This window comes from Rattus norvegicus, chromosome 3 (genome assembly GCF_036323735.1).
Source record: "Rattus norvegicus strain BN/NHsdMcwi chromosome 3, GRCr8, whole genome shotgun sequence".
In the NCBI taxonomy this organism is placed as follows: domain Eukaryota; kingdom Metazoa; phylum Chordata; class Mammalia; order Rodentia; family Muridae; genus Rattus; species Rattus norvegicus.
The window spans coordinates 70,952,094-70,980,008 of NC_086021.1; the positions used below are offsets into that span (position 1 = coordinate 70,952,094).

The 27,915-nt window shown below is 40.8% G+C and overlaps 2 protein-coding genes across 7 annotated transcripts in view; one reads left to right on the plus strand and one right to left on the minus strand.

The window, feature by feature from the left end:
* Nucleotides 1-27,264, minus strand: LOC134486369 (trichohyalin-like). Of its 4 annotated transcripts, none has more exons than XM_063285248.1 (4): nt 26,983-27,264; nt 11,212-11,406; nt 7,675-7,732; nt 1-6,873 (listed from the first exon to the last, which is right to left on the minus strand). In XM_063285248.1, the coding sequence occupies exon 4, from the start codon at nt 2,558-2,560 to the stop codon at nt 1,343-1,345; it is 1,218 nt and encodes a 405-aa protein (XP_063141318.1). In that variant the 5' UTR covers nt 2,561-6,873; nt 7,675-7,732; nt 11,212-11,406; nt 26,983-27,264; the 3' UTR covers nt 1-1,342. The 4 variants fall into 4 exon arrangements, with proteins under 4 accessions (XP_063141318.1, XP_063141319.1, XP_063141317.1 ...); XM_063285249.1 differs by having other exon boundaries at nt 7,675-7,782; XM_063285247.1 differs by having other exon boundaries at nt 7,675-9,028.
* Csrnp3 (cysteine and serine rich nuclear protein 3) overlaps nt 1-27,915 on the plus strand; it is a 196,010-nt gene that overhangs the window by 45,507 nt on the left and 122,588 nt on the right. The gene's annotated exons all lie outside the window — the stretch shown is intronic.

Consider the following 27,915-nt stretch of genomic DNA (forward strand, 5'->3'; position numbering starts at 1 on the left):
AATTGCGAGGTTAGAGAGATTCAAAAGGAGACACTCGGAAGGAGTTCGATATCCAACCATAACTATTAACATAATTATCCCTAATAACTTGACCTGGATGAGAATACCCAAGGGATGGATGAGGAATCTCTGGGTAGTTTATGAAAACTTGTTTAAAAGTTAAGTAACACCCATTAGACAACTAATGACAAATCGTCTAAAGAAAAGATCATAAGCTTAAATAGAGGAAGCTCCATTCAAACAATTCCATGGGCTATCTGCTGACTGATGTCAATTTATATAACGTTATAGTTTTGGGTATCTGTACTTCCAGACAAGAAATGCATCAAAAATATAAAGAAAATCATTTTAATGTTTGAATAAGGGAAACATGATTACACAAAGGGATAATAAAATATAGTAGTCATATCGTCATATTTTTTGAGTAAATTCAAGTCTCATATCTTATTATAATATGAAAATGATTGATTGGGAATGACTTAGTGGTTTTTTTTTTTTAAGGACTTTATGAGAGTCTGATGGATTTAAACTTTTTTTTTTTTGGCTTTTTTTCCTTGAGTAGTATGTTGGAAATAGAACCACCTTTATATGTTTTCTCTTTATTTTTAACAGCAAATAATGTAACCCAGTAGTTTATTTAGATATTTAAGATCGAGACAAAATATCTGAAAATCAGTGTTACTTTTAGCTAGTTCTGTCCTACTCTGAGGCATGTATTCTCTGAACAAATGTTATTTTTATCTCAGCCATGACTAACTGTTAAGAGGCAAAGAACTAGAGCTGTAGTGTGAGAAATTCCTTATTAAAGATTTTTTTTTTAGATTTATTTATTTGTTGTGTATAAGTACACTGTCGCTCTCTTCAGACACACCAGAAGAGGGCATCAGATTCCATTACAGATGGTTGTGAGCCACCATGTAGTTATTGGAAATTGAACTCAGGACCTCTGGAAGAATATTTAGTGCTCTTAACAGCTGAGCCATCTCTCTATTCCCCTATTAAGAGTATTGTAAATAAGATATTTTCAGTAAGTGGAACTTTATTTTCAAACACCTAAAAATAATCTCTTAACCTTGAAGTTCTTGTTTTCGCTCCTAAGATGTGTTTTTTTTTTTAAAGGGATAAATTGACATTTATAGGCATTTCATTTTTTCATCAGTGTGATTTTGACTTACTATCCGTGTCATAATCAGTGTTTTATTTTTTTTTTCCATTATAATGGATTTATTTTCACAGTTCTCAGTGAATATCATTGAAGTATTCAATGTATTGTAATTAGGCATTTTAAAACAGTTTGATGACTATATGCCTGATGTCACTGGCTGTGCACTGGGATTTAAGACTATTGATGCCAACAGTGAAGGTGATTGAGCCAGCTGTGGATATTTGTTCCTGTGCTAGGTTGGTGTATATATCCTCCTGGCACTAGTTGTTGTAGTTGCAGAATATTTATCATTCCGTTCAGGTGCATGTGTGGATAGAAGGGGATGGGCATCTCCTCATTAACCAGCTTCTCTGGAGAGCAGAAGGTGATTCTCTCTTCGTCCACCCTCTTGTGTGGAAAGCAAAGTGTGACCCTCTCGTCTTTCACTTGATTATCTCGATCAAATTGTGTGATCCTCTCATCTTGTTTATTTCGATCAAAGTGTGTGATCACATCCCCTTGTACTTGCTGGGCATGACTGAGCAGTAAGAACCTATCCTCCGTTATGTGTCTGTCTTGGTAGTAGTGTCTTATCATCTCTTCATTCACTTGATTGTCTTGGTCAAATTGCACGATCCTCTCCTCTTGCTTACTTCGGTCATAGTGTGTCATCATTTCCTTTTGTATTTGTTGGTCATGACTGAGTAGTATGAACGTTTCCTCCATTCTGTGTCTGTCTTGATAGTAGTGTCTGATCATTTCTTCATTCACTTGTTTGTCTTGATCAAATTGTGTGATCCTCTGCACTTGCTTATTTTGGTCAAAGTGTGTAATAATTTCCTCTTGTACTTGCTGGTCATAACTGCATAGTATGAACCTATCCTGGTTTAAGTGTCTGTCTTGATAGTAGCGCCTGATCATCTCTTCTTTCATTTTTTTGTCTTGACCAAATTGTGTGATCCTCTCATCTTGCTTATTTTGGTCAAAGTGTGTGATCATGTTCTCTTCAACTTGGTCATGACTGAGTAGTATGAACCTATCTTCCATTATGTGTCTGTCCTGATAGTAGCACCAGATCATCTCTTCTTTCAGTTGTTTGTCTTGATCAAATCGTGTGTTCCTCTCCTCTTGCTTATTTTGGTCATAGTGTGTGATCATTTCCTCTTCTATTTGCTGGCCATAACTGTGTAGTGTGAACCTATCCTCCTTTACATATCTGTCTTGATAGTAGTTTCTGACCATGTCTTCTTTCACTTCTTTGTCTTGATCAAATTGTGTGATCCTCTCTTCTTGCTCATTTTCGTCAAAATGTGTAGTCATGTCCTCTCGTCCTTGGTGGTCATGACTGAGTAGAGTGAACCAATCCTCCTTTACATGTCTTTCTTGATTATTATTATTATTTTGAGGTAGTCCCATCTCAAAGTAGCATGAGTAACAACTATCAATACAGAAGTGTGATTAGAGCAAAGTAACAGCGAGGTGGAGAGAAGGCTGAGTGGTCGAGAGTACTCAGTGCTCATGCAGAGGACCAAGATTCATTCCCAGTTACCAAGGGTACCAGGCACACACACGGTATGCATGCATACATGTAGGCAAGAGCTAATACACATAAAATTGAAAAAATACAAATAATTAAGAAAGAATATCTCGGCGTACTCAGATGCATGACCTCTTTCCTAATTGTCATCACAGCCAGTCTGGAGCACATGGAACTGTACTGCTCTGAAATGTCTCAGTCTTGCTGTCGGAAGGGGAAGGGGGGTTTCTTACTAAGCTGTGTCTCTTTGACGTCCCCATGGGATGAAAGGGGACATCAAGGTGCTGGGAGAGGCCACTTTAGGCTCAAAGTCTATGTCTGTGTGGAGGCTGCCAGAGGTTTATTAATTAATGTGTGGGGCACGAGGGACAGGGGCCAGTACTCAGAAAACGAGAGCAGAAGCAATTTTCAATTTTCTCCATGGTCTTCACTTTTTTCAGAGACTGTAAGATAGCCACTGCCATCAAATGGACACAGAAATTTTCCTTTTCTATTATTATTATTTTTTTTGCTAACCTAAAATAATAAATTTCTCTCTTATTAGGGAAGATTTTGTGCAGTAAATATACGTCTTGACTAGATATTTTTGCTTGGTGGGGGAGACAAGTAGAATATTTATATTTTATATCCTCTATCACGCAATGTTAATAATAAGGCTATTAAAGTAATGCATTTAAGTCAAAAATCTTCATATCCAGTTGGTGAGAGTTGGACAAGATCAATATGGATATGGATATATGTATCAGTATGCATATATGGAGCTGCCCTTTCAAATTCTGTTCAGTTGCATAGTTCACACATGTTAATTCTAAAGTTTGAAAAGAGTTAGGTATTTGTATTTATGACTACAAATAAAGTATGAGGTAATACATTACTGTTTTCAGTTTGTGTTATTTTTGGTGTTTATAAAATGAATGCACAATAAACTTTATATAAGAGAGAATGAACTTACAGCTATAAATTTTGTACAAAAGAAGTAAAGAAAATATGCTAATGACAGCATATATTAATAAAGTTAGCAATCTCATCCGTACGTCCTGCTTTCTCTAGTTGACAGACTTCTGGGCTTTACGGTACTGACACTAGGGTCTGGGGAAGGGGTACAGTTGTCCAGCACTTGTCTAGGTTCTCTGAGGACCTGGCTGTGATCCCCTGTGCTTCTGAACACAACGTCAGCAAAGCCAGAAAACTGCATATCTTGCACAAAGAGCAGAACTTACAACTGGAAGAAAACTGAAGTCATGTTGTGTTTAATTACTGTCACGCTTTTACATTGAATTCGCTGAATATCTATGATTTCTCACCGTCTTACTCTGTCCTAACCCCTATGTATCTTGTCTACGTGACCTAAACAGTCTGGGAATTTATAATCTCTCATTTAAAAAGTTGCTGAGATAAGACTTAAAAATGTGGAAAACTGTGGTGCATGGGGGTCTTTTACACACTAGAGATGGATGTGCAAACTTCCTTGTACATATATAGTGTGTGTGCATGTGCTTTCATGTGTGTGTGTGTGTGTGTGTGTGTGTGTGTGTGTTATGTGGAAATATATATAGGCAGGTACTCATGCCCATGTGCACATGGGATGACAGAGTAGGACAATCAGCTCTCTCTGTCATTCTTTGCTTTATTCCCTTGTAACACGGTTTCCCGCTACCCCTGGGGCTAGGCTGGTGGGGTTCTCCTGGGGTTCTAGGAGAGTGGGGTCCTCTCCTGCTTTGCATATGGATTCTTGGACTTTACACTCAGGTCCTCATGCTTGTTTAGCAAGTGTTCTTCCTAGCTAAGCCACCTCTCTAGCTTTACAATAGTTTTGAGAAATATGTTTCAAAACATTAATTACTTCTCATCTCCCATCATTCCAACTAGTGTACAGACACGCTCATGTGGGTACATGAAAGAGTCTCATGGACACACTGTGCACATGGGTGAACATGTAAAACATTCTAAATTGGCCTGTCAATTATATCAGTCTACATAAAGAATATATATACACACATATATATATAATAGCTATATAATATATTTATTATATATTATATATATTAAAAGTTATGAGGTATCTCTAATATTTAGAAAAAAGAGCAGTAAATTTGAAAAGGCTACAAAGTATTTTGTATCTCTAAGAATAGTAATCATATTGAAGTAATTCTTTTGTGCATTAATCTATATACCAGATTAATAATAGATGCTATTCCTGAGAGGTTGGGATTATGCTAGGTTTCTGGTATCCTAAACCTATATTTTCACAACATTTAAATTTGTAGTGAAATTATACTTACCATACAATAAACAAACTTTATACAGGCATAAAACACTAGAGCATTATACTCAATGTTACTAGATAAGAAATCGCTGCTTATTGTGAGATAGAAGACTTTATTGACAGAGTGAAACTTATGGTGCCTGTTATAGATGAAATTATACTTCCTCAGGATGTGTTCAGCAGCATTTGGTTGCTATTTGTACTCTGACTTGGATGAAAATATTTTGCCTGAACCTTTTTATCCTGTAGAAAGGTTGTGTCCTGGAGACCAGGGACATAATCAAAAATGCTGTAGCAAGCTGTTCTTTTGGCCCAAATTTTAAAATTTCATAATTACTTATTCTGGAAAGAAAACAAAAAGCATATTCCTCCTGCTGCCGAGAAGAAAATCCTGCCATTTTAACCTTAATCATGAAGCAGACGTGGGATGCAAAATGAGTTTTGGCATAAATTTTGATGTCCTGTCCTTGTAAACCATTTGGTTTCCAAATGGACAGACGATATACAAAGAGTCCTTCCTGTCATCCTGGACAAGATCAAGAAAGAGGCAAGCCTGCATGCAAGGAAGCGAGTGTGGAGAAGGGAATTGCTAACCTTGGCGGTTTTTATGCCCAGTCTGATCACGGTGACAGGTTTATTGCTAAAACGAAAGAAAATAAAACCTTGCTGGCCTAGAGAGGGACTCAAAAATGATGAAGGGATCCCTGTCTGGAAAATGAGACCGTGGCTGGGTCCACTGTCACCATTATCAACAGCAGCATATACTGAACAGCGCTGGATGAAAGGCTTGGAATCAAGTGCACTGAGGCTGTGGTTGTAAAATCCACATGTGAAGCCGACAGAATGACACACGCTTACAGAAGATTTAATGTTATATCTAGCCAGCCCAGACATCACCGGGATGGGTAAGGTTTGAAGGGTCCTGTTTCCCATGAAACTGTGACTAGTTTTGTTTGAAAAATAAATACACTTGAAATTTGCATGAAAATTAGAGATTCAGTTATCCATGGATCCCCAGTTCTACTTTGAAACGATTTTCTTAGCTTTACGCTAGAGAGAGATAAGAGAAAAAAAATATCGAAGTTTCAACTTCAGGTTCTATGCATCTTTGCCTGTCAATAACATGCTTCCAAAATTGAATTATTCAAATATGCCAATGTAACATTTCTAAGCTTCTGTCAGTTTAAGTATGATGGATACTGTCAAGTATTTTTGCTGTGTGTCAAATGATGGAGTCTTGTTGTTATGGGAACGTTAGTTTAGGTCAGGTGGCCTGAGTTTGAAAATGCACATTTATTTCCCTCCATGTTCTTGTTATTTATATGTTTGTTATTAACTGTACTTAAATAAGTTTCAATCATGTCCATCTTTATATCTTTTAAACTTCTTCCATAAAAGTCAATACCAAAGTTTTCTGTAATGTTTTCATAACACTTAGCTGCCTGCCTACCAAAATGCTGGGACTGGCTGACCCTACCAGAGTCATACGATAGATATCATGTAGTCACATAAAACATAATGATAGTTTTCAGGATTTTTTTTCCTGGATGCTTACTGCCACCACCTTTAAGGAATTAGCCTTGAAATCTCTAGACTGCTTGGTAGGAGATATGTGTCATGTTCCTGAATTCAGCACAGCGAACAGAATTTGTGTAAGAATTTTCTTAGGTGACACCGGTGGAGCCGTTTCTGGCAGAATCAGTTCAGCCATTCCAAAGTGATATCTAACCATAAACTCTGTATGTAGTTCCTCTGTGCACCAGTTGTTGGACACATGAAATGTTACCTTGCAGGAAAACATGGTTTCAGAATCACAAAAATTTGCATTCTCTGTTAGACAGATGAACAAATACTTTGTATTAAAGTTGACTGTGTGACAGCTAAGATCTGTTGAGCAGTACTGGTTGTCGCTACTGTTGCCGTATTCTGTAACATGAACAGAAAACAAGATACAGAAGGCAAGCAAGACACATCGCCTTCCCTGCAAAGCTTCTCCCCCTCTGAGTTCACTCCCCCAAGACACCTAGCTCCAGGAATGTAGATCTCTACACCTTCATATCGCTTAATTATGTCTACTGTCCAAGAAGGGAGGCAATTCTCCTTTAAATGTCAGGACATGGGGTGGAGAATATGCACCTTAGTAGTAATGGCACCATGAAACTCTGTTGCTTTTTCTTGTCTGTGTCAGAAAAACAGGTTGAAGAACCTACTTTCAGGAGCCAGTGGGTGTGCAAGAACTCACCAGGTGGGAAAAGGGTATTTCATGCTTTATGGTACAGGGGTTCAGAGATAGTCTCAGGGAACTCAAAGGCCTTCGATACCAGGCATATAACCTTGATTTTCCAAACGAAATAGTCTTTCCAATGGGATATAGAGAGAATGCTATTTATCTGTTCTGTCAGATAGATGTCAATGTCATATTAGAAGCAGCTGAGAGGAAGACTTATTATCGTCAATTAACATGTCAGGTTTATGAGTGTAAATGGAAGGAAAGTTACTAGCAATTATTCAGAACGTGGTTCCTACTTTCAAAGCACTCATTTTGAAAAAATTATGTATGGTACCATGAAGAATTATCATTAGATTTAGAACTTTCCCTCCCTTTTGTCTTGTTAAAGTTTTCTTACATCTTTTATGTTGCTTTTTTTCCCTCCACAACCCTCTTTCTATTTTCTCCTTGTATTGATTTTAAAGTTTTTTTTTCTTTAAAAAAAAAAAAAACCTTACCTTCATTGAATTTATGGCCTGGAACTGCAGCTCGTCTCCCATTTTTCTTTTCGATGTGCTAAATTCAGAATCATTTATTAGCTCTCACATGCATAAACATGCAGGAACCTACATGAGGAAGAGAGAGAGCCTGGCATGGCGATACCACAAAGCTTCCTCCTTCTGTTTTCTGGGCCGTGAGAAAAGTACTATCAGAGTGACTGTAGACCCAGAAAAAGAAATACCTAAATACCACATGCCTGTGGTCAAATCTCCCATTCTATACTGTAGAAATGGTTATGCAGGAGAATAGGCTACAGAGGAAACTAGTTAATTGTTCTCGTCTTACTGACTCTCGTGGTATTTCTTATATTAATCTCTGGAGATAGATGTACACATTATATTTCATGCCCTCAGTTTAAGGGCCTCTTCCCTTCCTTTTAATGAAGTAGTTTGTCTTCGTGTTTTAGTTAGGTTCTCATTGCTGTGGTAAGATATCAGGCCCCTAAGCAACCTGGGGAGGAAAGGGTTTATTTCTGCTTACAATATTCATGACATCACTGAGGGAAGTCAGGGCAGGAAGTCAGAGTTAGGCACTGAGACAGAGGTCTGGAAGGAGTGCTCATTAGTTTGTTCTCCGTGGCTTGTTCAGCCTGCTGTCTCAGACACCTCAGGACAGACAGCCATGGGCTTGGACCCTCCCACATCTATAACTAATTTAGAAAAAAATGGCACCACAGGTTTGCCCACGGGCCAATTTGCTAGGAGCATTTTCTCAATTGAGAGTTTCTCTTCTCAAATAACCCGATTTTGTGTCAAAAAATAAAACTGGCCAGTACCCTTGACAGAGATGTATTCTACCTTCCCATACTCTCTGGCATATAGCAATGCATTGGTGAGCCCTGTCTTGGGGACACACTCGTCATGAATGATCTTGTGTTAGGAAGGGTCTTCTGTCTTGCATCTTGTTCTTGGTAGGTAGCCACTCTAGTGAATTTTTAAATACCAAGAGCTATGGATAACATTTTCTGCACTCCTTACTTCACAATCTTCCCAAGTATCCACAAAACCTGTTTGTACATTCAGTGAAAAAATACGTCTAATGATAGGCTATAAGCATGTGCTAACATGTTAGGCTAGGAATATACATTACCATTTAGATAAACAAGCCAGACTTAATGTCTTCTTTGAATTTTTAGCCTTCTTTTATTTTAAACATCTTTTTACATCAATTCACATGATTTATTGATGTTTGGAAGAGAGCAAAGCAATGTTTGCATTACTTCAAATATCGTCTGGGTATTTTTAGTAAAACTCAAAGAACAATGATCTCTGATTTTTCTCTGCAACATCACGAATAAGATACAGGATTCCCCTGGAAAGAGACAGGAGGAAGCAAGAATTTGCTTTTCCCTCACTTCCTAACTAAGCCACTCAATACTCACAGCTAATATTTCTCCCTGCACAGTTTTCTTTTTCAGAAGGAGCTGACATTTGTATATAGTATTATAAAAATGCCTTCCCTGTTTTGTCAAATATTAGACTATTTTTCCACTAGTGCCTATGTAGTTTAAGCAGTTTTCTTTTTTTTTTTTTTTTGACGGGAGAAAACATTTTTTTTTATTAACTTGAGTATTTCTTATATACATTTCGAGTGTTATTCCCTTTCCCGGTATCCAGGCAAACATCCCCCTCCCCCCTCCCCTTCCTTATGGGTGTTCCCCTCCCAACCCTCCCCCCATTGTCGCCCTCCCCCCACCAGTCTAGTTCACTGGGGGTTCAGTCTTAGCAGGACCCAGGGCTTCCCCTTCCACTGGTGCTCTTACTAGGATATTCATTGCTACCTATGAGGTCAGAGTCCAGGGTCAGTCCATGTATAGTCTTTAGGTAGTGGCTTAGTCCCTGGAAGCTCTGGTTGCTTGGCATTGTTGTACATATGGGGTTAAGCAGTTTTCTGCTACTTCTTCTACATGTCTTTGGTTGAGAGCTCTAAGAAAACAAAGGCTGTAGGAGAGAGACAGGATCTCTCATTGAACCAAGAGCTTTCTGTTGGCAAGACTCACTAGTCAATAAGACTTAGGAATATCCCAGTGTCTACCCCATAACTTAAGGGTTATCGGTATGTACCTTCATGCCTGGCTTCTAGGCAGGTTCTGGGGATCCGAACTCAGGTCCTCATGCTTGGTCAGCAATCACTTAATCCACTGAGATATCCCTGGCCTTATCTGTTTATTATCTATCTATCTATCTATCTATCTATCTATCTATCTATCTATCTATCTATCTACTATCTATCTATCTATCTATCTATCTATCTATCTATCTATCTATCTCTATCTCTCTACCTACTTACCTACCTATCCATCTATCTATCATTTTTAATTGTTTAAAGTGCTGTACATCATATCTACAGTGTTGTATATACTAGGCAAATGCTACCCCTGTGTTATGCTCCCAGCTTCTAGAATATGTTTGTTTGAATTAAGGTGGGCTTGTATTTTAACTGTAAACGGTTGCCTGCTAGAGGGATGGTGGACAATAAGAAGGAAACAGGAGATAATATGACAAGGATGCCTCATGTTAAGAGGGCAGAAATGGAGATGAAATTTGACCCATGGATAAGTCTTTAGGCTCTGAACACACGTAAACCCTGGGTCCTGTTCCTGAAGCCAGTGTGTGCCTGGGCCCTTCCTATTTTCTTGCTAGGCTGACTTATTTCTTAACAGAAAGATCTGTGTTGGCAGCCTTGCTGGAGGAAACTATTAGACTTAGATGCTAGAAATGAGAGTATCGAGAAGCACAGCGTTCTCTCCACATCTGAGAGGTTGTCAGGGTTGCTGATAATACACCAGTAAGCCCAAAGGACGAAGTGCCAGAAGGGATTGACCTGTCATCTCCCCAGAAAATCAACCCAGCACTACAAAACTGTCCAGGCTAGCCTCTGACCTCACTCTGTTCCTAGGTAGCAAAGTGCATTATCTGACTGAAGCAAGGTGTTGGCAATCGGCCAGCTCGCCTCGCTTTCTGCACCAAATGCTTTCTTTCAATAGGCTGCTGAACCGAACGTGGTTATGTTATTTGCTTCAGTGCCTTGCTTTGGCAAGGGCTCCCTGTCTTTATTGTTACATTTAGTGTGCTGATAGTGTTTTAATTTTAGTTTGCAGCATACTGTTTAACATTCCTACCAGTGTAAACAGTATCAACCAAGTCGGATAGATAGTCTCTCCAAGACAGACGCTAATAAACTTTTTACCCAGTAGCCTGAAAGCCTTCATTTTTGCTTGTTAATTTTTCTGAGTTCTGAGAGGAAAAAGAAATAATTGCTCCCTGCGATCTTGGCCTTCGCTGGACTGCCAGGCGAGGCAGTTGCCTCTAATGCTTAGCTGTGAAGTCAGCAGCTCTTTCACATTCTCTGCATCGGAAGCCCTGGAGATTGCTGCAGGCTCTCCTCCTGTATTCCACAGCACACCCCATTGATCTCGCCAGTTTTATTGTAGCGGTTGGTTGAATTACCTACTTAGCTAGAATCTCTCAAGCCTGAACAGTGATTCTACTGACCTGCAGGGCCCAGCCTGCCTGGAAGCTGCCGTCCATTTTTGTGCTCTGCCGTGTGGTAATCCTGTGCTTGTCTTTAGTATCGTTTCTGGATGGTTTCTGTAATGTATGCATCGAGAAATAACACCGCAGGAACATTTCGAAAGTATTTATAAACCCAGATCTCTTCACATGGCAATGACAGTGTTTTCTTTCTTTCTGAAAAAAAAAAAGGGGGGAGGGGGTTTCTGGAAGAAAATGTTACATTGTAATATCTTATACTGGCCCAACTGTTTGAATGTGGAGTTAGTCTTTTTTTTTCTGAGTTATTCAATATGTATTTCTATTTTTAAATGTCATATAATAATTGCACATTTTTTTCCGGGTCCATTGTGACATTTCAGGACTTGAGCATAATGGGCAGCCTGTGTTGGGTGTGCCATTGGCCAACTGTTTTTACTTCTAAAGGGTCAGTTATTATTTAGAATTCAAATTCTAACTCAGTCCGTCAACTAGAATGCTTAGATTTTTCTTTCTACCTGATTCAGTGCTTGGTAATCATGTCCCTTCCACCAAATGAGGACTTTGTAAATAGGGAGCGGAAGCTACCAAGCTCTTTGTCTTGCTGCACAATGCATCATTTTGGAAATAATGGATGTTTTTGGAGGAAAGACCTCTTTGCCACCAGAAAACTTATCATATAGCATGTGGGATTGTGGCTCTCAGTGGTATGAAAGCACTAGACATGGGTCCTACAGTCATTGTCCTAAGGCTTCTTCTCCTGTGCCCTTCAAGATGGATTAAAACTGGAGTTCTCTCTGTTCTGTTGTGAATGTCACCTGCCTTCAAAGGTTTTAAGTACAGCGCAGATTCCTCTCCCTACCCATCACCATGATGGAGCCCATCGAGTCTAGGTTCCTGCAGGATGCAGAAGTGAATTAGTTCTCTATCCACAGAGGGCACAAATGAAATGTCCCCTGAATTTCCCCAATGGTTCTGCAAACTTCTAACTCTTTGGCAATATATTATCCTTTTAGAATCCATTCCAGTGTATACCCAGTAAAGGCACAAGTCTCTAAACAGCCTAAAAAAGATACATGCTCTTAGTTGTATAGACTCTACTGTATAGAGTCCACTGTTTCTTTCTACTTTTTTTATTATTGTTTTCATTATATTCTAAGTGTTCTTGTTACGGTTTTTTTGTGCTACACTTATTTAGTGTGTGCATGTGTTGTTGTTGTTGTTATTGGTTTTTTGTTTATTTGTTTAAGACTGCATCTTGCTGTTTAGCCCAGGCTGTCTCAATGGTAGACTCAGTGTCCTTAATGCTGGAATTACCAGCATACAACTCAATAGTTGGCCTCCATCCCATGTTTGTTTATTACTGTTTTTGAAGATTTATTTATTTTTCTGTTATGTATATGAATGCTGGCCATAATGTACACCTGTGTACATGTGTGGTGCATCCAGAGACCAGCAGAGGACCCCCAGAGACCCTGGAATTGGAGTTGCAGATGGATGTGAGCTTGTATGTAGAAGCTGGGAACTGAATTCGGGTCCTCTGTTGGAGTGTTAAGTGTTCTCACATAAGAGGCATCTCTCCGGCCTCTGAGTAGGTTTTATAGTGTTGTTAAAATAAAGCCACATCGGGGCTGGAGAGATGGCTCAGCGTTAAGAGCACTGACTGCTCTTCCAGAGGTCATGAGTTCAATTCCCAGCAACCACATGGTGGCTCACAGCCATCTGTAATGAGATCTGGTGCCCTCTTCTGGCCTGCAGTCACATATGCAGGCAGAATGCTGTACATAAAATAAATAAATAAATCTTTAAAAAAAAAATAAAGCCACATCTGCAAGGAAATAATGTCCAGTGATTAGGCCTTCATCTCTTCTAGTCAGTACCACAGTGTCCATCGGTAGACTGACTCCACCATTGAGACAGCCTGGGCTAAATATCAAGACTCAGTCTCAAACAACATCATCAACCACCAGCACTGTCAGAGTCAACAACAACCATAACAACAACCGCTGTCAAGAGGCCAAATACTATTGTCGCAACATTCAAACAGTGCTATAATTTGAATGTGGAATGTCACTTACTGATCCCCAAAATCAACCTGTGGTCTCCAGCCGGTGGAAACGTTAGGAAGTAGTGCCTCACTACAAGAAGTGGGTCATAGGATCAGGCTTTAAGACTTTATAGCTTGACCACACTTCATATTCACTGTCTGCTTCCTGGGTACAGATGTAAAGTGACCAGGCGTCTTCTCACCCCTGCCACCATGCCATGCTGCCTGCTGTCCATCTTACCCACAGTGATGGATGCTATTGTCTGTAACTGTGATGGTTTCTCTTCAGTTGCTTTTGTCTCAGGGTATTTGATCCCATCAAGAAGAAAGTAAGACAAGCAGTTGTGAGCATTTTCAGAGACTGGCTTCCACACCGCCCATTCTCTCGGAGCTCTCGGTGCTTTATTCTAGCACCCACCTCCTGCGCTCTACAGTTAGTATACCTAATGCCAAATATTCCCGATGGAAGTTGTCTGTGTACCTGACTGACTTGGCCAAAGTGAGAGTTCTGAGACCTACTAGGCCTTTGGGGGATGAGATGAAGGGGAAAACAAATGCTCATCCACAGATTGGTAAAATTCAATACTCTAGTACTCTGGAGTCCTGTAAAACTTATTAATTTTTGTGCATTCTGTCAGCATTAGTGAAGGATTATGTGTGCGTATGTGTGTCTAAACACAATACTACAACAAAGGCTTAATGGATTCACAATGTAACAATAAATGTAATTATTAAGTGGTTTCTCCTTTGCCACGTATTGTAAAAATTCTCCCCATATCAGCAAAATACTCAATGACCTCATAATTAAATTGGCTGCATAGGATTACACTGTATTGATATATCTAATATGAGCAATGTGAAAGCGGAGGGTTATATGTATACTTTTGTCAAGTATACGTAGTTATGTAATTCTGGGCTGGTGAGATGACTCAGTGTGTAAAGCTACCAAGCCTATCAAACTGTGTCCTATTCCTGGGACCCACAGGATAGGAGGAGGGAACCAACCCTCACAAGTTGTCCTCCATCTCCACACGTGCGCTCTGGCACATGCACACCCCAAACATACACACATATACACACCGAGGAAATAAACGAAAGAGAGAATAAACAGATAAAAACAAACATTTTAAACTACAGTAGCCTTTTAATGCATGCATGATTGCTCCCACTGTAAGAGAAGAAAGGCCTCTACAGAAGGCTTCAACTTCCAAAGCTTTGACTGCAAAGCTTTATAGGTTCTCCCAGAGTTAATATATTGGAGTAAATACGTTTATATAGACATAGCGTGTCTTCGAGATTTCTGATGTATTCTGTCTGTATTGAATAACTAACAGTAAGCCAGAACTATATTTTTGCTACTAAGAATCTGGGGTTACCTAGCCAGAGCTCCTGACTCCTTGAAACAATTCAGACAACCAACTGTCTCTCATCAGCAGCTGAAGAATGCCACGTGCCTCTGTCATTTCCTGAGTGCGCTGAGGGTGACAGTTATCTGGCTTCCTGGATGGCTGCACCATCAATTGACTCACATTTAATTTGAAGCTTTGGGATTTTCTTCTTGTTTGCCACACCAGGTTGTATCATCCATCTATCTCCCGTAAACACTCACGGATGTGTGCCCTACATCTTGGACTGCGGGTTTCTGTCATCAAATTTGTTATTTTTTTTAATCAATGGAATTTTTAATCTAACTGTTTCACCCTTAAATCAGTAGTAGACCACAACGCTTAGTAAGAGGATATACAAATTCCATTTATTTAATAAAGATAGGCATAAGGATTAGTTTACTGGTTTACCTAAGATCTTGTCAACGTTTAGTTAAATTTTAATCAGAATTTGAGATTGGACATGTGACTAATGCTATATAACTGGAATCATTCAGCTGTAGTTTAAGAGGTTATACTTGGCTTTCTTTCTTTATTTTTTTTAAGTCTGGTATCGCAATGCCAGGCTAAGGAAAACATTTAATTCATCAGATTGAATCATTTTCTTCCTAATCAGGATTTCGATAATAGTCTCTTGATGATGGTGAGTATACTAAATACCAGGACTGAACTTACTTTGAATTTCTAATAAATTTGCTGTTTTTAAGTCACTCATCCAATATATATTATGTTGTAGGATATTAGTAAGTGAAAGGACTGAAAAATGTGCCCTCCAAGTGGCTTAACTTTCTAGTGAATGAGGATAATTGTCGTTAATAGAATTATATTATATACATGTACATATACTTAGAAAGTATTATATAAAATATACACATTCTGTGTATAACAAACATACAGAATATAAGAAAACACTGGAACTGAGTAGTTGGGAACCAAAGTATAACCTATTGGTGATGGTGGTCCAGCTATACTTCCCAAAGAGGATGGAGGATTTGCGAGTAGAGGAATTGTTTAGGGGAAACATTTGTTTAGGAGAAACATTGGTGTTCTTGAAAGAAAGGTCAGACAGAATAAAGTCCCCAGGTTCCCAGCATGGTGATGAATCCATGGATGGCTGAGACAGCCGATGAGAAAAGATTTCTAAATGATGACTTCAGCAAGGTATAGGAGTCTGTTTATAAGGCCCTTTGGATTAATACGTCATTAATGTAGGCATGAGCCAGGAAGAGAGTCCTGTGATCTGCCTCGGATACTTAAAAGGCTCGACCTGGTTAAAATTGAATGTGGAAGGAATGGGAAAAACGAGAAAGAACAAAGGAGAACATCTTAGGGGATCAGATCAGAAGGATGCTAATGAGACACAGGAATTGATCTGTGACTGGAGATGGTCTGAAATACTAACCATGGGATCTGTTGACAGGTTTCTGAGGTACCAGGGAAGCATGGGTAGAGAAGCAGAAGCTGAGATGTGGACACAGGAGCTTAGAGTATCCACCGTATGGTGGATGGAGACAGTTACATTGGGAAATGGGCTGGAGTCCAGGAGAGCAGTGTACACAGAATGTCCCACTTTGCAAGACTTGGTGCGTACATCCATGGCAGAGCATGACACGACAAAGTACTTATCAGTAGAAGGGGCCACTGAGAATGCAGATCCAACCTTGCTTCTGTACCACTGAACTAATAGATCAGGGAGGGAAGGAGGATGGATCAGCAAAGCAGGATGAAACCTGGAAGAGGTTTATTATGGGCAACAAGAGTGGCCATGAGGACAGAGCAATTGTCACTTGTCTTTATTGGAAAGTAAGATTCGGACTAAAGATTAGTCATTGCATCATGGTCTTGATTGTATATGATACTGGTGGTCTTGATTGGTGCATTTGCATTGACTTAAAGCTTTTTTAAAGGAAGGGTGGGTGGAGAAGAGCTACAGGATTCCTGAACAACTGTTTCTGGGATTTTTCTTGAAAAAGAAACCCAGGAAGGAGGGCAGTGGTTACAAGGGGCGATCCTATGAGCAGCTCTTACTTTAAATAAGAGAAATGACACTGATGGGAGATGATCCCTAGCAAATGAAAGTCAATGACTCGGGGAAGGAGCGCTGCCCTGCTCAGTGTTCTAGCAGGCTGGATAGGACGAGATCTGGTATATTAGTGGAAGGGTAATATGTTTAACATTGCAGGACAGCTTCATAAGACTTTCAGGATTTTCAGCATTGACAGTAGAAATAGAAGATGTTTAGGTAGGTATGTGGATTTATTTTCACTGGTTTTCCTAGATTATGAATTCTCTTCTTTTCCCTTTTCCTTTAAGACGGGGTTTCTTTATGTAGTCCTTGCTCTCTTGGATTTCACTGTGTGGTCCGAAATGACCTCAAATTCAGAGAGATCTACCTGCCTCTGCCTGCAGAACACTGACATTAAAAGTATGCTCCACCATGCCTGGCTAGATTGTGAAATCTGAACAAGGACAGCGAGTACGGACTACATTTATATGATAAACCCTGAGGGCAAGGGGTCCAGCACATTAATTAGCTGCTTAGAACACGTTAACCAATTGACTGCTAGATGAGTTATTTTTGTTTTCTCTTTCTCTCTCCCTCTTCCTTCCTTTTCAGTGACTCTCAAACTTATCACAATGAGTTCTTCTCATTTGATTTTCAATGAAAGAATAAACATTGTTAAAGAGGTAAAATAATCCAAGGACCCATCATTGGTAATTTTTTTTTTCCAGAGCTGGGAACCGAACCCAGGGCCTTGCGCTTGCTAGGCGAGCGCTCTACCACTGAACTAAATCCCCAACCCCGGTAATTTTTATTGAAAAATTTTTTTTTCTAAATTCTGCTTGACATATTTCTCAATATTCTGTGATTCTGAATCACAATACAAACAAGAACTGGATGCTTTTAATGTGCTGGGGTTTTGAAGTTATATTGTTCAAGGTGTGTTGTTAGCTATGGATGAGGAAACACAGATGTCAGTCATCCTGCCTGAGCTTACAGCAGAGAGAGGAGCATCAGGCCTGCAAGCTCTGTGGCCTTTTAACTCACTGCCCTGCTTCTGAAGTCTGACTGTGGCAGTGTTGGGGCTCACACATGTTACCCAAAAGCCCAGGGCAAGGTTTTCTCTCAGTAATTTATATCCTAAATAATTCCGTCACCACATAATTTCAGAACTGTTTTCTAAGAATTTTATCTTGGCTTAAAGGATGCATATGTAATTAGTGCCTCTTAAAAAAACGCAGCGCACATTGGGGAGAACTCACAGAAATTCCCTCAAAAGACACTGTGTGTAGCCAGATTTGTTTCATTTCTTCCCCCATCGATTTTGATAGGTACCTGTCTATTACATAGAAAGAGGGGGAATGATTTCAGAGTCTGAAAAACCACTGGAGACTAGAAAGTGAATTAGTTATACTTCTTTGCAAAGGTGGAATTCCAACTGACATAGAATTATGGCCATTTTGCTATATTTTGGTTTTTAAAGTTTCATAAAATTCAATATGTTAAATAAAAAGGAAGTGTCCCCTATATTTTGAAATTTTCCCTCTTCCTACCCTTTGTTAGCGTTTGATGAGTCTCTCTTCTAGCCTTATGTGCTGTCTTGTTTTTCTTACACATTTACAGCATATCTAGGAAATGATTCCATTTTTATATCCACAGACCTTCCTATATTAGAGTGCTATCATTCCTTATTTCTATGTGGAAGGTCATTTGAATTTATTTTCAGATTTTCATCATTATAAATAGTGCTATAATAAACACCGTGTAGCTACAAGAAGAGTATGTCCCTAGCCATGAAATTGCTGGCTGAAAGACCTATGCGTTGAACAGCTGTGGCAGACAATGCCAAGTTAGTGAATAAAAACTGTCTCATCAAAGAAACCGTCAGTCAAGAGGCTGTTTACAGAGCCTCCCCACCCCTACTTGCCTTCCCCTGAATATTATCAGTTTAATATCTGCTGATCCACTGTAGTGTTCCCTATGCCACGAGCAAATTATATCAGAAATATGTTTGCGTCCTTCTCCAATGTCAGAATTATTTTTGAATAATAATAAATTCATAATGTGTTCACAGAATGAAGGCAAAGAGTCATAAAGCCAGGGGCTTAAAATGTCAAAAGTCCAGAGGAGCAGAGAAAGTGATATAAATAGAGTCTGTATTGGCATAATAACAGGTAAGGCAATAGGAGAGAGAAGGATCTGGCTGGAGAGGCTGTGGCAGCCATGGGTCAGGCCACTGCTGGTCACAGGTTAGAGAGCAGATCGGCAGAACTAAGCCAATCTGATGGGATCATTTTTCTCAAGTGGGGTTCCCCCTCCTCACATGACTCCACATCAGATCAAGCTGACCAAAGCAAACGACAAGCAAAACAACCAATCAGCACAGAGCAAGACTGTGAGGGTGATGTGGGGTGATAACAGGTACGGATGGACAAACTGGGGGATAGGCAGAAGGGGCTGACTGAGCCTCCTGGGATAGCTAGGAGTTCTCCTCCTGGATGGACATGCCGGATTGTCAGATGACAGGCTGGTGAGGCCATTGCCCTACCCTGGATGGGGTTCAGGCAACAGCGTTACATTCTGTCCTTGGTCTAGACCCTCCAATATGTTCCTGGGCTTAGTTTCACTCATATGATTCTGACACATCCATGACTTCCTACAATCTCAATTCAACCCAATAAATCTATAGGGTGGCACTCTTTCTGCTCCCGGGGATAAGTCATGTATTTGTGCTGCCTAGTGGTGCCAGACAGATGTTGTTGATTAGGTACGTGGGTCCAGGTCTGTCCTTCCTCTTCAGAATGGAGTTCAAAGATACACTGTCACGTGGAGTCCCGCTGGGCAAGGCACAGTCTGAAAAGTCAGTCCCTTACACAATAAGGAGTGACTTAAAGCAGGGCACCCCGACAATACCTTCTACTTTCAACTTACATTTCCTCGAGAGGGTCTTCATTTCACATGTGTATTGGCCATTTGGAGTCCTTTTTAAAGCGCCCACATAGAATTCAAAATAGGTTTCTCAAGGACCTTTCTTGTTAGCTGCACTGAAACACTCCACTCTCCATCTTTTTTTTTTTTTTTTATTAACTTGAGTATTTCTTATTTACATTTCGAATGTTATTCCCTTTCCCGGTTTCTGGGCCAACATCCCCCTAACTCCTCCCCCCTCCCCTTCCTTATGGGTGTTCCCCTCCCAACCCTCCCCCCATTGCCGCCCTCCCCCCAACAATCTAGTTCACTGGAGGTTCAGTCTTAGCAGGACCCAGGGCTTCCCCTTCCACTGGTGCTCTTACTAGGATATTCATTGCTACCTATGGGGACAGAGTCCAGGGTCAGTCCATGTATAGTCTTTAGGTAGTGGCTTAGTCCCTGGAAGCTCTGGTTGGTTGGCATTGTTGTACATAAGGGGTCTCGAGCCCCTTCAAGCTCTTCCAGTTCTTTCTCTGATTCCTTCAACGGGGGTCCTATTCTCAGTTCAGTGGTTTGCTGCTGGCATTCGCCTCTGTATTTGCTGTATTCTGGCTGTGTCTCTCAGGAGCGATCTACATCCGGCTCCTGTCGGCCTGCACTTCTTTGCTTCGTCCATCTTGTCTAATTGGGTGGCTGTATATGTCCACTCTCCATCTTAATTCTACTCAGAGAACAATATATTTGTAGGTCATTGTTATCTAAATAGGAAGCATTTCTTAGCGGATATTGTTTTCTTGACTCAAACAGTAACTCTGTTTTAAAAAAAAAGATTCAGATGTACAGAAACCAATGTAGAAGACTATTAAGCACACTGTTAAGAAAAACGTTGGTCCGTGTGCTGTGACCTGTAACAGCCACAACACTGAGTCTCTGGTACTCCTACACTTCAACAGATACTCGAGTGTATCTTTTTACACAAACGAGAAGAGATTATGCAGGTCGTTTTGGAACTCCAAGTGTCTAAATGTAAATTTGCTTTGTTGTGATTCTGAAAGTAGCGTGTGCTTACGGTAAAGCCACATCTTGTGCTGTGGGAAATGCAGGGGGCTCGGCTCTGCTCTCATCTTTGCAGGAACTAATTGTTACTTCCTCAAAAACGGCCAATTATTTGAGCACACGGAAGCATTTAGAAGGACAACTTAAGGAATAGTGAGGTGGAAAGTCTCCTGAAATCTGTTCTGTGAGGAATGAATTACTTTTGCTTTCCCTAAATTTGTTGTGGTTAAATCAACTTGGCTGAGCGTCTTAGCATGACCCGGTTCTCATTCGTTGTCGTTTGCTAATAGCAAAGCCTTAACTCATCTGCAGCGTGATTTGAATTTGGGTTATCTCCGCTTATCCACGGAACTGTATCTCTCCTCTAAGGCAGGTGAGAAAGCTAGGGGAAATTCTGGGCTCAGGAGAAAGAAAAGGAGGCCCTTAGAATCCAGGTCTTTCATTAGAAATCCAGCATGGTCAATAACCACTTAAGACCTTTCTCCCTTCCCAACTGTCAACCTGTAACTTTTCTAGGAATCTCATGAGAGACACTTAAAATCCTTGTGCTACCCTAGTGGTTGCTGGTTTGAATTTGTCAGCTCACGATCCCACCTTACTGAAACAAGAGGGGGGGAAAGAAGGAAAACAAATTACAATAACAAAATCAAAAACACCAACAATGATCAGCTCCCTCAACAATAAACCTTAGCACTTGAGTTGGGGGCTCAGCAAAGCTTGGCAAAGCCTTCAAGCCTGAGGACCTGAGTTCGATGCCAGAGACCCACATGGTGGAGATGGCAAAAACTACTCCAGCAAACTGTCCTCTGAAATCCACATTTGTGCGCTGGCATGTGCAAGGCCACATATACACAAAAATCCAAAAGAATGTGATTAAAAAATGTAATGCCACATATGGCTAATGCCGAGATAGATAATAGCTTACTCTCCTTACCATGCCTGAGTGTGTCTTACTTCCTATCACTCTTCCTTGGGTAAAGGGCGTACTGCCAAGGAGTGTGTCTTTTTAAAAAAAAAAAAAAACTGGGTGCCACTCCTTTTTGGCACTCTCATGCTCAAACATGCATTAACATGTCTTTAATAAAATCTCCAGTGCAGATTCATTATAAACCAATAAGCCCTGAATTCCCTTTTTGTATCGAAGCCTCCAGGACTGGTTTGACCTAGGTCCTGGCCCCAAAACTCCGAGGATGGTGGGCGGGGTGCGGGTCCTCAGGCTGCTGAGTGTCATAGCATGGAGCTTTGTCTCTGCTCCTGGGACCTTCGAGCTAGATTACTGTCAGAACTAATCTTATCTTCACTCCAGTTTTTAGGTTCTTTTTCATGGGTTGTGGGTTTTTTTTTTTCCTCAAGGAGAAGCAAATGTTTAGAAGTCCTATCAAGAAATGCGTAACTGTAAATAAGCAAGGACAGGAAATGTACCGGAGACCTCTTGGTGACGGTTTTAAGCGGCATAAAAAGACCACATTTAATCCTATACACCATGGTCTTTCTGTCAACCTGCTGTGGGGAAGGCTGGTGCTCAAATAGTGGGGCTGGTCTGAATAGTGTCCAAACTTAATGCAATCCATATTTTTTGAATTCTTCAGCACTATTCCATTAGGAATTTCTATTCTAGGTTGTACAGAAAGTGAATTAACATCTTAAAAAGATTCTCTTTATTTTGACATTATTTTTAGCTACACTTTTTAATTTTTCCTGGTATGATTTTTTTTTTCGTTTGTCTTTATGGAAAGAGAGTGATGGCTCACAAGAACTCGCTTTTGAATTTTGAGTGCTTTACGTCTAACTGCCATATCTACTCCTGACTGAAACTACGCTGGGAACCCTGAAGGGGTGATTCGTATTGTAACCCAGCTGTCTGCACAGAGATTACATAGGTAGGGCGTCTAAGCCTCAGAGTTCGTTGAAATCTGGTACATATTAGAAAGCTTCCGACTTCTTTTTTTTCCCCCTAGTATGACTATACTGAGATTCACAGCTGAAATCCATTCATTTATCTCGAGAATGTAAGAGTAACACCTGTAAATTCAAAGAGACCACTTTGAAAGTTTACACCTACAGTTAGTGAACTTGTCTCCTTCAGCACAGAAATCCTAACCTTTTTGTTAATGTTTGATTGACTTAAGAAATATGCCACAAGCATAACCTGACCCTTATTTTAACCTCAGTTGCATAGAGCAGTGGGTGTTTCCCTGAGCTGTGACAATTCCTTTTATGTTAGTCCATTGAAGTCTTCACAAAATTGCCGAGAGACACGTCTCACTCACAATTACTCAAACCGGGAAGAACCCACGAGTTTGGAAACAACACAATTCAGCACGACAGAGACTAGAGGCCATTTCTTTCTTCCTTTCTTTAAAATGATCTTTTTTTCCTTATCTGCCATAAAAGTCCCAGCAAGGCCACCCAGGCTGTAAAATAAAATGAAGATTCATTGTAGGGCAGCTGAAGGGGCTTTCAGCCTGGTAGTAGTCCTATGGCTCTGAGGACGGCTTCTTTCACATCTGTATTGATGTCTAGAGATGACCGTCAGAGTGACCTTGGCGATGTGGAGGGAGGGAAAAGCTCTGACAGCCCCTAGTTTTCTTTAGCCTGCCACTCCTCAATGAAGACTCTTAGCAATTTGGTACAGGAAGCTTTCAAAAAAACATCATCAATTAAATGGTCATTATATGTCCAGGGCCTTTGGAAATTCTGAAATCCATCTGAAAAGCCCTAACTATAGTGGGGATTTAGAATGTAGTAAAAACGATAGGCTTTCTTGTGTTGCTCAGTGATGGTGACTGGGGGGTGGGCGGCAAGGACATTGATCCAAACATCACATTTGAAATACAGCATTGCATGCAAAAGACAAGGAAGTGAGGGAAGGGAGGAGCAAGAAGCAGATGGGAAAGGAAAGCAGGGAAAATGTTTCATGGTAGAGTTTTATATAATAAGTAAGACTCTGCCTTAGAGAGAATTCAATTTCTCAGTGAGCCTGTGGATGAATTATGATGTGGTCTTGCGGGAGACAGAAAAAAAAAGATCAAGGGGAACAGAGTGGACAATTTATTTTGAATGGACTGGGAATTGTATTAACAGCTCAATTAAGCACCGATGGTTTAGAATTAGCTGAATCATTGTCTTCCTGGGACAAATAAATTCTATCTAGCTGTTGGAATTTCCTGTATGTTTCACATAGATAGGAACTAAGATGTGCTTACATTGTCCGTGTTGACAACGGAACCAACCCAGACCTCCTTCATTTGCAGAGTGGAAAGGAAGATCCATTCATCCTGTTTTCTAGAACACTGTCAAGGAAGATACTCTTGAGTTCCTATTTTTAAACTGATTTTTTTTTTTTACTGGATGAATTGGGCCCGGTCCATGCTGAATATTGCCCATCTCTCGCCCTACTTTTTGCCCCTGACGCTATCAGAAGGAGGCCACTACCATCCCTTAGGTAGGAACTGTTTCCTGACCCTACCAAGAGTGGCCACTGGATTAAAAAATGGAGGCGAGATTTTCCTTAAGCAAACTCCAGTTGTTTGCTTCATTGTTTACTCTCTCTTTCTTCACCTTCCCTCCACTTCACTTTCAGCCCTGAAGCACCTCTCTCACATCCACCTTTTCCCACAGTAGCCTTCCAGTCCAGACACCTATTCCCACCCTTTACTAGGCTCACATATGGATCCAAACCCTTGAAGATCTGTTCCCGCCTGCTGAAAGCTGTCCTCGCCCCTGCCACTGCCTCTCTCCAGCTGGAATCAATGCACCCTGTTCTGGGTTCTCTCCATCCTAATATGAACCTTTGAAAGAACGTTGACCAACCAGAGCTTCTAGGAACTAAACCACTACCCAAAGACTATACATGGGCTGACCCATGGCTCTAGCTGCATAGGTAGCAGAGGATGGCCTTGCTGGGCACCAATGAAAGCAGAAGCCCTTGGTCCTGCCAAGGTTGAATCCCCAGTGTAGGGGAACGTCAGTGGGGGGCGGCAAGGGAGGTGGATGGGGAGGGGAACACCCTAATAGAAGAGGAGAGGGAGGGGTCGGGGGCTTATGGACAGGAAACCGGGAAAAGGAATAACATTTGAAATGTAAATAAGAAATACCCAATTTAAAAAAAAAGAAAAAAGAAAAGACGTTGACACAGAAATCTTAAAAAAAATAAAAAAGCCCTCTAAGCGAATAACTATTTTCACAGTGTCTTATCTAGTTCCCTAGATTTTTTTCAGTTTCCCCGGATAGTCAAGTGGGAACTGAGATCTCCTTCTTTCCGTCTGTTTTGCCCCCCACCCCCGCCCCCAACCCCGTCCCTTGGCACAAAACAACAAGCAGAGATGGAGGAATTTCCCATTAAAAACTCTCACGTGTGTCCTCTGTGTATCCAGTAGCGGCGGGAGGCCGTTTCAAGCCCCCTGCAGTTCTTGATAATAGCTATTCCTTTCTAATTCTAGCAGTTCATTGCTAAAATAGAAAGCCAGAACAGAGCAAGGGTGTATTCCCTGGGGAATCTAAACTGTGGTACTTCATAACAAAGTAGAAAGTACGCTGTCCGTAGCATGCTGGTTTGCAGTTATGTGCACTTACCAGGAAGTGCTGGGATACCTTTCTGTCTCTGGTAGCAAGAAAGATCATAGGAGCGATGCCAAAGAGAGCGGCTAAAAACTTCAAGCAGAATTGAGACTATGGTGTCAGCTTGTTCTCAAATGAGTCAGATCAGTGGGAGGGGGCATGCACAGAGCATTTTAAGAGTAACTGAAGAAATATAGGAATTCAGCGACTGTGAAAAAGATGGAAGGCATTTCCAAGAAACTAGTCTGTCGACCATCCGGGCATGATGCAATCCGAGGCCTCACTCACCTCATTGTCTCAAGAAGGCTTTAAGAATAGCACCCTTCCCAAAATACAGAGCTCCAACAGCTGACCAGCCATGTTCAGATGAGAAGTCCATGACCATTTCCCCTACAGCTTTTGTGCAGAAGCATGTTGAGTGGGGTGGCTCAAGTGCAAATGGAATTTTAAAGGAAATAAAGCAATTTAAAAAAAATAGATAAACCATTCATTAAAATTTGATTTTTCTAAATTTATCCTATACTAAAATGGTTTCAGTTCAAAATGTAATTCCTGGTGCTCTTAACCCTTTAGTGTCTAAAGCCCCCACAGAAATCTTATTCAGTAATCTGGAAAGAAACTGGCCCTCTCATCCCGCACAAAGCTGTCCTATCCGTAAGGTAAGCCTAGCTTCGTGTCGACAGTAGAAGTTGGTGATAGTCAGCTCTGGGCATGGATGGCGAGTGAAAGCTAATTTTAAAATTTTCATTATGAACTCAGAGCACAGCAATCACTTTATATTCACTTTGATCTCCACCACCTTGAAAGGCACAAAGTATGGCCCTCTTTTATCCAGTACATGACAGACCCAGTATTCTCCTGGCGATTTCAGTTCCATCTCCTGTGCCGCTCTCTCACAACCTGCCTTCGCGATGCCTGTAGATTGCCCTGTCAGGCGGAGTTTTGTTCTCTCTCACTTTCTTCTTACAGCTTGAGTGTCTTTCCATAGCATTACGGTACTTCTGCTGTGACCTCACGCTCAAACAACCCATTCTGCTCGCCACCCTCGCTACTCCTTACCTTGTTAGCTCTCTCTTACTAATTACCTGATTCATGTAATTTTTCAAACCTACCGGGGTGTGTGTGTGCATGGATCCTGCTACCTTCTGTGCACACCTCCCCCTTCCTAAGATTAATTAGGATCTATAACCTATCATTAAAACAAACATCCTTAAAATCACCCTGAATTCTCTTTGCTTGGATCGCCTGTGTAGAACGCATGTGCAGCATGACTCCATTCCAGTATAGGTCAAACCCCCTGTACGCTGCCCACTTATTTTCTTATAACTGAGCAGCAAAGGACACAGCTTTGTTCATTTATTTCCATTCAAGCTAATAACCAAAAGTTCAGCCAACCCTGGGTAGTAACCACAAATCCTACCTTGTTAACAGGATCTGCCCAGTTCTTCCCGTTCAAAAGCTTTCCTGGTACCTATGCCGAGCACAGTCTCCTCATAGATTTCTATTTGGCAGCATATACATCAGTTTATAATGAGAAAGTAGAAGCAGGATAGAACTCTGTAGCGCTCTGCCCCTAGCCGCTACCTTCTACTTCCGGTTCTAAACGATGCGATTCTATCCAAAGTTGCATGCTCAACCTGAACAGTAGGTCTCCCTCCTTTTCACATACCCAAAGATTCTATTCTTCATGCTCTCCCCTCTACTGGATCATCGGGTTTTCCTTTTGTTTTATCACTTTTACCAGCACGTAAGTCTATTGTTTTTCATCGACGAGTGAAACCTCTCACCCCTCCCATCAACACGTCCACGTATACCTTCTGTCCACGGTTCCTTTTCCATTTGCATGGCAAGGCTGCCAGAAAAGGCTGTTTGTATTTCCCTTACAACTTCATTGAGACTGATTGCCAAGGTCACAGTGCCCTCTGTGATGCGAAACTTAATTGGAATTTCTCAATCTGCTGCCTGACCCCATCCGTAGCTTCTGAGGATGCTGCTCAAGTCCTCGTGCTCAATGGCTGTCCTTTTCTTTTTCTTCTTCCCCAAAACGTTATTTTGCTTGGAAGAAACAGCTTTCTACTGGTCTTCCTCCTTTCAGGTCCTCCTTTGTTCTCTTCTCAATTTTCTCTGCTGTTAGCTCATTGGAGAGAACGGGCCTCAGTCCTCGGGTTATTTCTGCCACAGCATGAGTTTGAAGCCAATCTGTGTGACGCAACGCCCTGTCTTTAAAAAGGGGGTGGGGGGATAAAATGACCGTATGACATCATGCTGAATCCTGCAGTCTGGAGACTTTAAATATGGTCCCTTCATGGGAAACTTTTAATCTTTAGTTTAATCCACTATGCCATACATATAATGACTTGGATACAATTCTGTATTTGATGTCTCCAATTGAATACATCGCAGAATACATATAATACATAAAAATACATCCCAAAGCGACCTTGCCTACTGCTCAGAAAACCACAGCGCCTTTTTTTTTAAGCACTAAATGCCAATCACCATGCTCCAAACTTACACAGATGACAAGACCTTGGCTCTGAAGTGTCTACTTCTCTCTTCCCGCTCACCTAACACTCATCAAATGGTTTTGACTTTATTTCTTCCGTTATGGAACAAACTACTATTTGACCACAGTGTGACCCAAGCCACTATTAACTTTTCTTTGAATGATTGTAATTGCCCCCTGACACTTTCTGCCTTTTAACTTGCTCTCCCGCTGTGTGCCAGGAAAACAGTGGTGGTTGTTT

Bases quoted from the DNA above. Each gene is read 5' to 3' on its own strand.
- LOC134486369 (XM_063285248.1), bottom strand. From the start codon at position 2,560: ATGGGACTACCTCAAAATAATAATAATAATCAAGAAAGACATGTAAAG.